The 13,660-nt window shown below is 40.1% G+C and overlaps 1 protein-coding gene across 2 annotated transcripts in view; it reads right to left on the reverse strand.

Annotated features, from left to right (window-relative positions):
• Positions 1-13,660, reverse strand: part of ZBTB11 (zinc finger and BTB domain containing 11) — a 32,688-nt gene that overhangs the window by 3,543 nt on the left and 15,485 nt on the right. For both annotated transcript variants that reach the window (XM_024759220.1, XM_024759221.1), the window contains exons 4-8: positions 8,485-9,326; positions 8,104-8,283; positions 4,713-4,958; positions 3,018-3,162; positions 2,207-2,324 (exon numbers count right to left, since the gene is read on the reverse strand). In XM_024759220.1, coding sequence (XP_024614988.1) covers positions 2,207-2,324; positions 3,018-3,162; positions 4,713-4,958; positions 8,104-8,283; positions 8,485-9,326 — 1,531 coding nt within the window. The remainder of the gene's footprint in view (positions 1-2,206; positions 2,325-3,017; positions 3,163-4,712; positions 4,959-8,103; positions 8,284-8,484; positions 9,327-13,660) is intronic.

Raw genomic sequence — 13,660 nt, forward strand, 5'->3', positions numbered from 1 at the left:
GCAACTGACCTAGGCCTAGGTCAATCAGAGCACAGCATTCCCTTAGCTATAGTGATCGATTCACAGAAAACCAAATGCCTTAACCAGATCCAATGGTAGCGAACCTCAGGGCTTTTATAGGAACTACGAGAAAAGCAGCTTGACAATCTGGGAGTTGAGAGGATGTAAGGCTGAAATCATTGCCACTGCCTTGTCCATACGGAGTCTCAGAGGCATCAAGTGCTAATGAATCTGAAACCAGTTTACATTAAACCATTCAGACTCCTAGATTCGACTTTCATTCAAGTCAGTTTATTTTATTTTTAAATCTTTAAAAATAAATTTATTTGTTTTTATTATTGCCTGTGTGGGTCTTTGCTGCTGTGCGCGGGCTTTCTCTTTGTTGAGGTGGGACTACTACTTTTTTGTGGTGCGCAGGCTTCTCATTGTGGTGGCTTTTTTTGTTGTGGAGCATGGGCTCTAGGCACACGGGCTTCAGTAGTTGTGGCACGTGGGCTGAGTAGTTGTGGCACACAGGCTTAGTTGCTCCGCGGCATGTGGGATCTTCCCGGACCAGGGCTCAAACCCATGTCCCCCGCATTGGCAAGTGGGTTCTCAACCACTAAGCCAGGGAAGCCCTCAAGTCAGTTTAAACTGGGTTTTCTTATACTTGCAACTAAAAATGTATGAATAATAAACTATCTTTGTTTTAAAATAAGACTGATTATAGAGTGACATCAGCATATAGGGCAGAGTAGGTAACTCCAAAAGCCCATCCCTACATGAAAGCAGTAAACAAATGGGCAAAAACTGTCAGAATCAATTTTATTGGACCTCTGGAAACTAATTAAAAGTTTACAGTGACCAGGTAAATATTTAATCAAGAAAGCAGTTGCTGAATCTTGGTAAGAGAGCTCTGTGGCATTTCAACTCACCCTGGCCCCATCTCCGGGCTCCTCAGCTCAGCAGACAGACTGCACTCCTGCTACGGGTCCCTAGTACCAGAGGAACTCATTCTCACAGAGCTGTAGTTGTTCTGAGCTATCTGATGACTCCTTGAGGTTACCCCTCCAAGGGTCTGCTTGTATTTACCCTAACTCTTCCAGGGCTGAGGACTCGGGGAGGGGTGGGGAGTAGAGAGGAGCAGATGGCTGGAAACAGAGGCAAATGTATTAGCCACAGCTGCTGGGGCAAGGAACAGCAGTTCGGTGCAAACAATATCCAAACCAAAAGCCTGTGAGGAAAAGGCTGGAGACCGAGATGTTTTGGGGAATGAGAGCTTTGAAAAACTCTCACATATTCCCAGGAATCTAGAAGTCCAAATATCTGCCCAGTGCTGGGCACATGCTCAGAAAAGACCTGAAAAGGCTCTATACTCTCACCAATGGCTGACTCTGCACAAACAGAAAGAGAAGACCGAGGCAGAACTGTAAACTGCCTGGCCTGAGTATTGAAGGCATTCTGGAATTAGTGGTGATGCTCACACAACACCGTGAATGTACTGAGAGCCACTAAACTGAACACTTTAAAATGATGAATGTTATGTTCTAGGACGTTTTACTTCAATTATAAAAAAGATTTCAGCAGGCTTTGGAAAATGAAAAGAGGGAAAAAGGAACCTGAAGAAAGGAGAAATGAGCAGAGGGCCCAGTACTTCTGAGGAACTGCCTAGGAAGAATCTCTGGCTGGCACCAAGGGACCCTTCTTTCCTACAGTCCCTACTGTAGGAAAGAACTGGTTGCACATTTGAACAACTTCTTTAAATCATTTAAAATGAGTGATTTGTATGGTATGAAATTTGTGTCTAAATAAAACTGTTACATAAATAAATAGGAACATCTAGAAAAAACAAACTGATAAAATCAAGAGTAAACAAATAACGGTTTAATATTATCTTCAAGTATTCTCCTTTTTCAGTTTTACTGAGGTGTAACTGACAAATAAAATTGTAAGATATTTAAAGTGTATAATGTGATGACTCAGTACAGGTATACACTGTGAAAGGAATCCTCCCACTTGTTAACACACCCATCACCTCAGATATATATACGTGTGTGTATAATTACATATGAATATTCAAGTTCCTACTCTCTTAGCAAAATTCAATCATATTATACAGTGTTATCAACTACAGTCACCTCAAATATTTTCTTTTGAAACAACTTTCAAATAAACTGAGTAAGAACACAAGGAAATTAATTGAATGGTTCACATATTAAATACTTACTGAGTACAATGATAGCCTCGAACTTCAGGCTTTGGTTGGTGTTTCTTTAGGTGCTTGCTGAGCCCAGAGCCCCTGTGAAAAGACTTTCCACAAACTGAGCAAAGGTACTTGGACTCTCCTATAAAAAATAAAAACCATGTCACAAATCCAGCAATCAGGTGCTCTTCCAACAGAATGCTTTACGTTGTATTTCAGAAGTTATTTTATCAAGTGGGCACGGAAGCTGTAACATTTGGCATCCACCTTCTAAGAATAACAAACTATGTCAAAATCCCTATTTTCTCTCAACCAGAGTACTAGAGAGGCTACTACTACTACCCACAGAATGTGATAGGCTTGCATGATCATCTGGATTATAACAGTGTAGAGTTGTATACAAGTTCTAGAGCAGATTACCTACCCTTCATCAGCCATTTTCCACACAACTGCTTTAAACACCTGAAAATAAGTATACGTGGACTAAAAGTTCTAATAAAATTATAAGCCACATACCATGCTGACAGTTACATCTGTCTACTGCTTAACTTTTTAAAAGCAAGACCATTTCTTTAGGTGCCTGGATTTAATACTCAGTACACATTTTTCTGCACTGACTGAAACAAAATTTTTACACAAATAAGATAGCTCTAAAACTAGATTATAAGAACAACTTTTAAACTTTACTCTAAAAAGAAAACACAAAAAAACAAAAAAAACCTTTACTCTCATTAATAAAAAACTGCACACATACAGTCATCTTACAGCATAATCAATATACTAGTAAATTAATAGTATATAACATGTAACTATGTCAATATAAGTTTCTCATTACCTGTGTGAATACTCATATGTTCCTGAAGACTCCGTTTGGTAACAAATGACTTAACGCACAGTTCACACTGGAACTGCTTTTGTGATTGATGGAGACTCTGGTGTAATTTTAGACCGTGCTTGTAGATGAAAGTCTTTCCACAGACCTAAGAGAGCACAGGTGTTTAAACCAGTAAAACAGAAAAAGAGATAAGGGCTGTTTCTGAAGAATGAGGACACAGAATCTACTATGCTATTTTAAATTAAAAACTTAAATTATAAACAAAATGACAAAGTTAAAGTTGATACAAGGGCCAAGGATTTTAGCTGGTTGATCATCTTCTGATTCAGTAGTTAACCAATATTGCTATTTTTCTTACACCCATGAGATCACTAGAAGAACTCAAAACAGTACCCAAAAAAACCTCATACTGTCCTTTGTGAGACTGGTAAACAATATATCTTATATTAAAAGAGACATGGGAGCTTAATCAAGAACAATATACTCAACTCCTGCTATACCAACTAGAACAGTGCTTCTTAAACTCTCTATGATGAAGAACCAGTTTTTTTCTTTCCCCAATCTATTAGGGAGAGATTTTTGTTAAACACAATGAAAATGTCACAGTATCAAATTGCCATGACAGTTTCTACATGCCTACTCTCCATCTTTGCACTTATCTTTTATGGACCACACATTTTGAGTAGTGCTACACCAGAAGACCAGAGGCCCAATTAACACTTAGTTTTTAAATATATGAATAAAATGATGCTTAGGACTTGGCTTCAAAATAACTGAAGGGAGAGGGAAGTAAGGGAGTGAGAGACAGTACATATAAAATACAACTGACCATAGATAACCAACAAGGACCTACTGTATAGCACAGGGAACTACACTCGATATCCTGTAACCACCTATAATGGAAAAGAATCTAAAAAAGAATGAATGGATGAATGAATAAATAAATAACTGAATCACTTTGCTGAACACCTGAAACTAACACAACATTGTAAATCAACTATATTTCTATAAAAATTTTTTAAAAATCCCACAATTGACCATGTGTTGATAACTATTAAAGCTGGGTGAAGAGTACATGAGGGTTTATTCTACTCTCTTACGTTCTTTTTTCTTATAATACGAAGCTTAAGAAATGAAACAGAGAGAGAAAGACATTAAAAAATTCACTGGTTCCAAAACTGTTTATTAATAAAAATAGTGGGTCATCCTTATATGCAAGGCTATAGGTGCTACTAGAAATTTTTCACCGTTGCAAATAGCCCAAAGCTGGCTTATCACAGGATTCTTTACCCAGGAATCACATTTTGGCATTTAGTCTTCAGCTCTAGAGAAGGACACATAGCTTAGGCAGAATTTCTACTAAGATGTGTTTAACTCACAGGTTCCTTCCCAAGCCAGGTTGGTCCTACTGAACGTTAAGGGATGACTGAGATGATGAATTGGTTATTCTCACCCAGTATCGCTCTGAATCCTAGCAAGTTTCCCGAACATCCTAAATAGATTAATTTCAAGTTACAACTTCAGCCAAATTAAAGAACAGAACTGGGAATCACCCTTGACCTAGGCAACAAACTGAAAAAGTTATGGACTTCCCGTGACATTTTACAAAAGTGATGTGACACCAGAATCAACCAGTCTTATCACCGGTTATGTTCCAATCTTCTTTAAATAACAAAATAAATATAATGGCTTTACCTGGCATGCATGTGGTTTTACCCCTGTGTGCTTTAACATATGTATTCGAAGAGAATATAATTTAGGTAATGTCCTTCCACATATCGAACATATAAATTCGCGTTTGGTTCTGCCCTTCTCAGATGATGATCCTGATGCCTCATTAGGTGCAGAACTGGAAGAGGATGAAGTAGGTGCATCTTTCCTGGTATGTCGAATAAGGTGTGCTCTCAAGGAGGCACTGTACTGAAACTGTTTCTTACACAACTAAAAGAAAAAGTAAATGAAATTCTGCCTGAATGTATTTCCATCACAGATGTTAACTTAACTTGTACTTCAACATTCCATATCTTTGTTACAATTATATCACTCAATAAACATATATACTATGTAAAAGACAATATGCTAGGTACCACACTATAGGAATGAAAGGGACAGACCCAGCCTCTATTCTGCAAAGATTTATAATCTAACCACAAAAACAGGATTTATATGTAAATAGGTGAAAGATCAATACTTAGGAAGAGGGAATAATCAGAGTATAAGGAAAGGCGTCATCACCGAGGCTGGGTCTTGAAGGAATGGTAAGACACAGACAAAGACAAGAATACTATTATTATATGAGTACTAACAGTTGTTAGAAAGAGCAAAAATAGGGGCTGGAAAAAGTAGGAAGATAAAACTGTGATAGTCTTTGGGTTTTACCCTGTACTTGTTGAGTATTCCTGAAAGCTTCTGTTCTTTATTTTAAAATCAGAGTTATTTATAGTCATGATCTACAAAACTTTTTTTTAATAAGTAAAACTGGCCTCTTGGTTCACTACTCTACTTTTTTGACTCTTTCTTAATGATTATCTCTGTAATTCTGAGTAATATGAATAATAGGAAGTGACTCTCTCCTTTACCTCTCCACTCTCTACATGTACATGATCCTTCCCATTACCATACACTTTCTCAATACAGCTTTATGATTATTTTGATGAGATCAATTTCAGTGCTTACATTATCTGGTTGACATACATGTTATTACAGCTGGACCATACAGACAGTATGAGTCTCTTTCCTTTCGTTTCCTTTTCTGTTTTATTTATCTTTGTATTTACTGCTAATTCATCATCAAACCTTTCTCTCAACTGTCTATTGGGAGGAGGTTTAAAACATCACCTTGTGGGAGATCGCTGTCAAAGCACTACGTTGGTGTTCCAGACTGGGGCGGTTGTTTCCCACGCTTGGACTCTACAGATTGGACCCCATGTTTCCCGTTTCCCATGTCTTGCTCATTTTAGAGGAATACCTCTGCCGACAGCTTCCTGAGAAAGGGAGTTTGGGAGGTAAAACTTTGCAGACCTTGCATGTCTGAAACTGTTCTTATTCTACCATCATAAATATAGTTTGAATACTGATTCCAAGTTAGAAATCATTTCCTTTTATAATACTAAAGATATTGTTGTGCCTTTGTCTTCTAACTTCCACTGTTGCTGCTGAAAGGCCTGAAGCTATTCTGACCCTTATCCTTTCTCTCTTGTAATTTATAAGATTTTCTTTGTACCTTGATTCTGAAATTTCATAATATATCTTGGTATAGATTTATTTTCACCCATGATTCTGGACATTCAACGCACCCTTTTAACAAGGAAACTTCTATTTTCAAGTTCTCAAATTTTTTTTCATTGCATTAATGATTTCTTTCTCTCCATGCTGTTTAGAATTATCTGGATATTAGAAGACAACCTAGACCAATCCTCTAAAATTTCTTTCACTCCCATTTTTACCTTGTCTTTTGCTTTATTTTCTGGGTGATTTAGTCAATTGTATTTCCTAACTTTTCTATTTTTATATGTGTTACTATGTATTTTATTCCTAAGAAAAACTCTTCTGTTCTCTTGATGTGTCCTTTTAAAAACACAGTACATGGTTATTGTTTTACTGATGTAATTGTTTTATTTATCCCTAATATAAATCATAGTCTGTGGTTTGGGTTGTGTGTGGGGGGTGTTTGAGTTTTCTTTTAACTGCATAGTATTGGATTCCTCAAAGTTGTTTTTTTGCTTGAAATATTTGTGAGTCTGTATACCAGATGTCTATTCACATTTAAAAATAAGACATTTAAAAACCGATTGGAACTTGTGTGTAAGCAGAGAAGTAAACTGTTAACCACAGGCTTTAATGAGCAGTATCTTTAGATCTTTTGTTATCAGACTTCGGATTTCTCACCTTTAAGAAATCCTTCTATTTTAAGATTAAGGGTTTGGTTGTTAATATTCTGGAACTTGAGTAGGGAAAGAGAGCTTGAAAGGATTCAATATTCAGTATATATGCTTTTATGTTCCCTTGTTTGATACATAGTACATTCATCCTCATTATTCACAGTGTTCCCTAGAGCAGTGGTGGGTTTTATCTTTTTCAGAGAGTAGAAGATGGATCTTTGGTGAAGGCATGGTGGTAGTGATTTACTTACTTCTTAGAAAGACTTTCTAGGGACTTCCCTGGTGGCAAAGTGGTTAAGAGTCCGCCTGCCAATGCAGGGGACTCGGGTTCGAGCCCTGGTCCAGGAAGATCCCACATGCTGTGGAGCAACTAAGTCTGTGTGCCACAACTACTAAGCCTGTGCTCTAGAGCCTGCATGCCACAACTACTGAAGCCCGTGCGCCACAACTACTGAAGTCTGCGCACCTAGAGCCCATGCTCTGCAACAAGAGAAGCCACCGCAGTGAGAAGCCGGTGCACCACAATGAAGAGTAGCTCCCGCTAGCTGCAACCAGAGAAGGCCCATGTATAGCAATGTAGACCCAACGCAGCCAGAAAAAAAACCAAAACAGACTTTCTAACAACCAGACTCATCTCTACTTTCAGGGTAGCTAGTACCATTAATTTCTGAGCCTTTTGGTAGTTCTGCAATACAATTTGGATCAATTCTTAGCTTTCCACACTGAAAGCCTGGGAATGAGCCCTTTCAAATCTGCTGAATCAATGACTCCATCTAGGGACTTCCCTGGCAGTCCAGTGGCTAAGACCCTGTGCTTCCACTGCAGGGGGGTAGAGGTTCTATCCCTGGTTGGGGAACTAAGCTACCGCATGCCGCATGGGGCAGCCAACAAACAAACAAAAAACACTCCATCTATTTATCAGAATCCAGAATTTAGTTGCTAAGGTCTCCTGTTCTTTTTGCCTTTCTATGAGCTTTTTAAAAAGATCGTTTTACTGTTGTCTTACTAGGGTATCAAGAAGAAGCAGAGGTAAATATTTTTTGCCAAGAACATGACATGTACAAACCAGAAGATAACTCTTACGGCAATATAAGGGAGACAGAGAGAAGAGAGAACACAAATGGCAGGATAATAATGAAGCAGTAAATTGGATTCTATTTATAATGAAGTTATAGCCATCTATAATTAGCTTTCCAGATACTTACTGGACACTTGTAATCTCTAGCTCTTTCATGTTTCAGTATGTGCTTTATAAGAGCATATCGTCTCTGAAAAACCATTCCACATTCCCCACATTTATGGGATGCTTCTTCTTCGGTATTCTCTTTAGCATCCCTTTTTGGTTGTTTCATCTTTTTTCCTCTTTGAACTAATTTCTGAGCCACCTAATTAAAGAACAGAAAACACAATCTAAATAAATTAACTATCTCAAATTCACATTATCTTAATATTGGTATTTAAAACATTAAATTGCTTTCCTGCATCCACTCCCCTTCCCCCCAAGATAATTATCACCATAAGTTTAACTGCAGAATGTTTTCAACTTAAAGCTAAAACTACAAAGGTAAACTCTTTTTTCATCATACCTGTTGAACTGCTGACTTGGAAATGGCTTTCCGTTTCTGCAGCTTCTTCTCCATTCCTTTGTGTAGTCGGATATATCCCCCTTCGTTAACAGAACGCTGCCGAAGCCTGCTTCTGTAAGTATCATCATCATCGGGACTATGGTCTGTCTGTGCTGTCGGTTCAACTAGATTTTCCTGATCTTTTAAAGACTGGCCACGGTTCTGCCTATGCTCTGAGATATCTTCAGCACAGATATCCTCTGTTGCTGTATCATTTCCCATATTACTGTTTTCTGGAGAGCTACTGATTACATTCTCTTTTGAAAGCTTAGGATGAGTATTAGAGACTGTGCCATCTTCTCTGCTGTTTAAAGTTTCCAGTTCTGTGTGGCTGTTTTTTGTTACTAAATCAACAGACTCCATTTCAGGATGGGAATCAGTTACACAGCCTACAGTTGACAGAGCAGCTTCGGTCTGTGAAGAAACCTGGGGCTCAGGCTGTTGTCCTAGCTCTCCATTCTGCTCTGGCAATTCTCCGTTCACCAGCAGTACAATTTCACAATCCCCAAGTTCAGTGGATAAAGTTGTTGTGGTTCCCTCGTTGTTAGCCACAGGAGGTGCTGTATCTCCATTTTGTTCTGGTAAGTCCTGTGTAGATGTAACTGTTTGTACCTCACCCTTCTTATATACTGTTAGCTGCTTCTCTTCCATTAGTTTATGTACACTTTCACAGATTTCTAAAACTTCTGACATGAAAAGATGACGAGCCAAGATGGCTACATCAGCCATGCTACAGAAGTCAAAACTTAGCACAGAAGTATAGGCAAATTCCAGTAAAGGAAGGAAGCTTGCCTTACAAAAGCCTATGCGAAACAAGAAAGATGAAAGACAAAAAAGTCAAATCACCACTAAAACACCTTGTAGAAACAATTACTGTATAATTATGACAATATAAAATAGAATATAAAGGCAAATATGACCAGTTATTCTGCAATTAAATATCCTGGATTTGTTTTGAGTTCTGGTTGCTTATTAAGCCTTGACTAACTAACTTCTATGAGCCGAGTCTCTCAATACCTAAAATAGAAAATAATATCACACTTACTGCCTCAAAGAGTTGTTGTAAGGCAGTCATTTTCAAAATGTACTCCTTAGAACCCCGGGGGTTCCTCAAATTCCCCTCAAGAATCATCTGCTGGAGAATGGAGGGTAAAAAAAGAGAGGGAGGCAGGTGAGTAGGCAGGGTTCAACCAACCTGTCCCCTAAACTCACTGCAGTTAAGTATAGCTGTATATTTTAATAATAGAAGTCCATATAAAAATTTGACTGTAAACAGAGGGTTCTACTATTAAAAACTTTAAAACAAGGTCTACAGCAGAGGGTCAGCAAAATTTTTCTGTATAGAATTAGATAATAAAGATTGCAGGCCATAAAGTGTCTGTTGCAACTATTTAATTCTGCCATTGTAGCTGGAAAGAGAAGCCATATATTATAATATGTATACAAATGGGCATGGCTATGGTACAATACAACTTTATTCAGAAAAAGGGAGGGAAAGGAGGACTGGCGGCCTTTGGGTTATAGTTTGCTTATCTTTGTTCTAAGGAATAAGACAATTACTATACACATGAGGTATTAGGTTCTCATTTTATGTGAGAAAATAAGATCAGTTTATTTCTAAGTTTTTAGTACTTCACTTTCAAAACCCATTTTTAAAATTCACATGATTCAAATATCAGAAGATTACACAGTGAAAAGTCCATCTCCATAACCAGAATGATTAAGAATTTGTACAGATTTTTAGGGTCTTTATACAGTCAAACAAATACTCTTACGCCTCCTTCTTATAGTAGGTGTTATAGTACACATACTTTTCTGTGCCTTGCTTTTCTCATATAATAATTTATCTTAAGAGATCTTTTATTAAAATACAGGGAGCCAAAGCAACCTTTTAAAAACTCATGTTTGGGAACTCCCTGCTGGCTCAGTGGTTAGGACTCTGCGCTTCTGCTGCAGGGGCAACGGGTTCAATCCCTGGTGAGGGAACTAAGACCCCGCAAGACATGCAGCATGGCCAGAAAACCCCCAAAACCAAAAAACTCATGTTTGCTGTGTTTTTCAGTTTTGACTCAAGATACATAAAATGTGGTCCTTTTATATAGGCAAATAGTGGATAAACAAGTAACAAGCATACAGGGAAACCTTAAACTGTGAGATCTATTAGGATTCAGGTTGAAAGCTGGGGAGACTACACATCAACATGACCATCATAGCTAATTCAGCCATTCCTAGGAAAGCTGATAATCAAGCAGGCTAAAGTCATATTAATACTGCTACAAATTATGAAACCGGGTTAAATAAGGTTGAGGTAAGAAAGAATATTTCTTAAAAAAAAAGCAACAGATATCAACAAAATAATGTATTTTGGTCTTTTACCTAGTACCTTTTTAATTTCTAAGTTGAAGTCATAAGAAAAATTTTCCATGAAAGAAATAACTCTGCTCCAAGTAACTTTAAATATCAAAAACCATTTTTTCCCAAAGATACAAGTCAAATGTTTACTGTAAAATGCTATAAAACACAAAAGAAAATAAGATAAAAAAACCACTCATAGGGGCTTCCCTGGTGGCGCAGTGGTTGAGAGTCCGCCTGCTGATGCAAGGGACACGGGTTCGTGCCCCAGTCCGGGAGGATCCCACGTGCCGCGGAGCGGCTGGGCCCGTGAGCCATGGCCGCTGAGCCTGTGCGTCCGGAGCCTGTGCTCCGCAACGGGAGGGGCCACACAGCAGTGAGAGGCCCGTGTACCGAAAAAAAAAAAAAAAAACACTCATAATCCTATTGCCACAAGATAATTTTGATATTTTGTTTTTACTCCTAGCCTTTTTATGTACACATACACACACTCTGGAAAACATTTTAATCAAAATAAAAGGGGCGGGACTTTCCTGGTGGCACAGTGGTTAAGAATCCGCCTGCCAATGCAGGGAACACAGGTTTGATCCCTGGTCCGGGAAGATCCCACACGCCGCGGAGCAACTAAGCCCATGCGCCACAACTACTGAGCCTACACCCGAGAAGCTGTGAGCCACAACTATTTGAGCCTGCGCGCCACAACTACTGAAGCCCGCGTGCCTAGAGCTTGTGCTCCACAACAAGAGAAGCCACTGCAATGAGAAGCCCGTGCACCGCAATGAAGGGTAGCCCCAACTCGCCACAACTCAAGAAAGCCCATACGTAGCAAAGATGACTCAATGCAGCCAAAAATAAATAAATTTATTAAAAAAAAAAAAAAGACATGACACCCTAAAATTCCTAGAAAAGAACATAGGCCAAACATACTCTGACATAAATTGTACCAATGTTTTCGCAGGTCAGTTGCCCAAGGCAATAGACATAAAAGCAAAAATAAACAAATGGGACTTAAATTTACAAGCTTTTGCATAGCAAAGCAAACCATAAACAAAATGAAAAGACAATCTATGGAATGGGAGAAAATATTTGCAAGAGATGTGACTGACAAGTGCTTAATCTCCAAAATATACAAACAGCTCATACAATTCAACAAAAACAAACAACCCAATCAAAAAATGGGCAGAAGAACTAAATAGACATTTCTGCAAAGAAAACACAAAGATGGCCAATAGGTTTATGAAAAAATGCTCAAGGGACTTCCCTGGTGGTCCAGGAGCTGGAACTCCACACTCCCAATGCAGAGGGCCTGGGTTTGACTCCTGGTTGGTCAACTAGATTCCACATGCTGCAACTAACAGTTTGCATGGCACAACTAAAAATCCTGCATGCTGCAACTAAGACCTGGCACAGCCAAATAAATAAATATTAAACAAACAAAAAAAAAGGATGCTCATCATTGCTAATTATTAGAAAGTGAAAATTAAAACTACATTGAGGTACCACCTCACACTGGTCAAAATGGCCATCATTAAAAGTTTACAAATGGGTGCTCGGAGGGGAAAGATGGCGGAAGAGTAAGACGCAGAGATCACCTTCCTACCCACAGATACATCAGAAATACATCTACACGTGGAACTCCTAAAAAACACCTACTGAACGCTGGCAGAAGACCTCAGACCTCCCAAAAGGCACGAAACTCCCCACGTACCTGGGTAGGGCAAAAGAAAAAAGAATAAACAGAGACAAAAGAATGGGGACGGGACCTGCACCAGTGGGAGGGAGCTGTGGAGGAGGAAAGGTTTCCACACACTAGAAGCTCCTTCACTGGCAGAGACTGTAGGGGGTGGAGCGGGGGGAGCTTTGGAGCCACTGAGGAGAGTGCAGCCACAGGGGTGCAAAAGGCAAAGCAGAGAGATTTCCACATAGAGGATCGTTGCCGACCAGCACTCACCAGCCCAGAGAGGCTTGTCAGCTCACCTGGGAGCTGAGGATCTGGCTTCAGTCGGAGCGGAGCGCAGGGAGAGGACTGGCAGCGTGAACACTGCCTGAAGGGGTTAGTGCACCACGGATAGCCGGGAGGGAGTCCGGGAAAAAGTTTGGACCTGCCGAAGAGGCAAGAGACTTTTTCTTCCCTCTTTGTTTCCTAGTGCGCGAGGAGAGGGGATTAAGAGCGCCGCTTATAGGAGCTCCACAGACGGGCGCGAGCCGTGGCTAAAAGCGCGGACCCCAGAGATGGGCATGAGACACTAAGGCTGCTGCTGCCGCCACCAAGAAGCCTGTGTGCGAGCACAGGTCACTCTCCACACCTCCCTTCCGGGGAGGCTGTGCAGCCTGCCACTGCCAGGTTCCCGGGATCCAGGGACAACTTCCCCAGGAGAACACACAGCGAGCCTCAGGCTGGTGCAACGTCACGTCGGCCTCTGCGGCCGCAGGCTCACCCCGCACTCCGTACCCCTCCCTCCCACTGGCCTGAGTGAGCCAGAGCCCCCGAAGCAGCGGCTCCTTTAACCCCGTCCTGTCTGAGCGAAGAGCAGTCGCCCTCCGGTGACCTACACACAGAGGTGGGGCCAAATCCAAAGCTGAGCCCCTGGGAGCTGTGAGAACAAAGAAGAGAAAGGGAAATCTCTCCCAACAGCCTCAGGAGCAGCGGATTAAAGCTCCACAATCAACTTGATGTACCCTGCATCAGTGCAATACCTGAATAGAAAACGAATCATCCCAAATTGAGGAGGTGGCCTTTGAGAGCAAGATTTATTATTTTTTCCCCTTTTCCTCTTCTTGTGAG

The sequence above is a fragment of the Neophocaena asiaeorientalis genome, unplaced genomic scaffold (genome assembly GCF_003031525.2).
Source record: "Neophocaena asiaeorientalis asiaeorientalis breed wild unplaced genomic scaffold, Neophocaena_asiaeorientalis_V1.1 scaffold197, whole genome shotgun sequence".
NCBI lineage: Eukaryota > Metazoa > Chordata > Mammalia > Artiodactyla > Phocoenidae > Neophocaena > Neophocaena asiaeorientalis.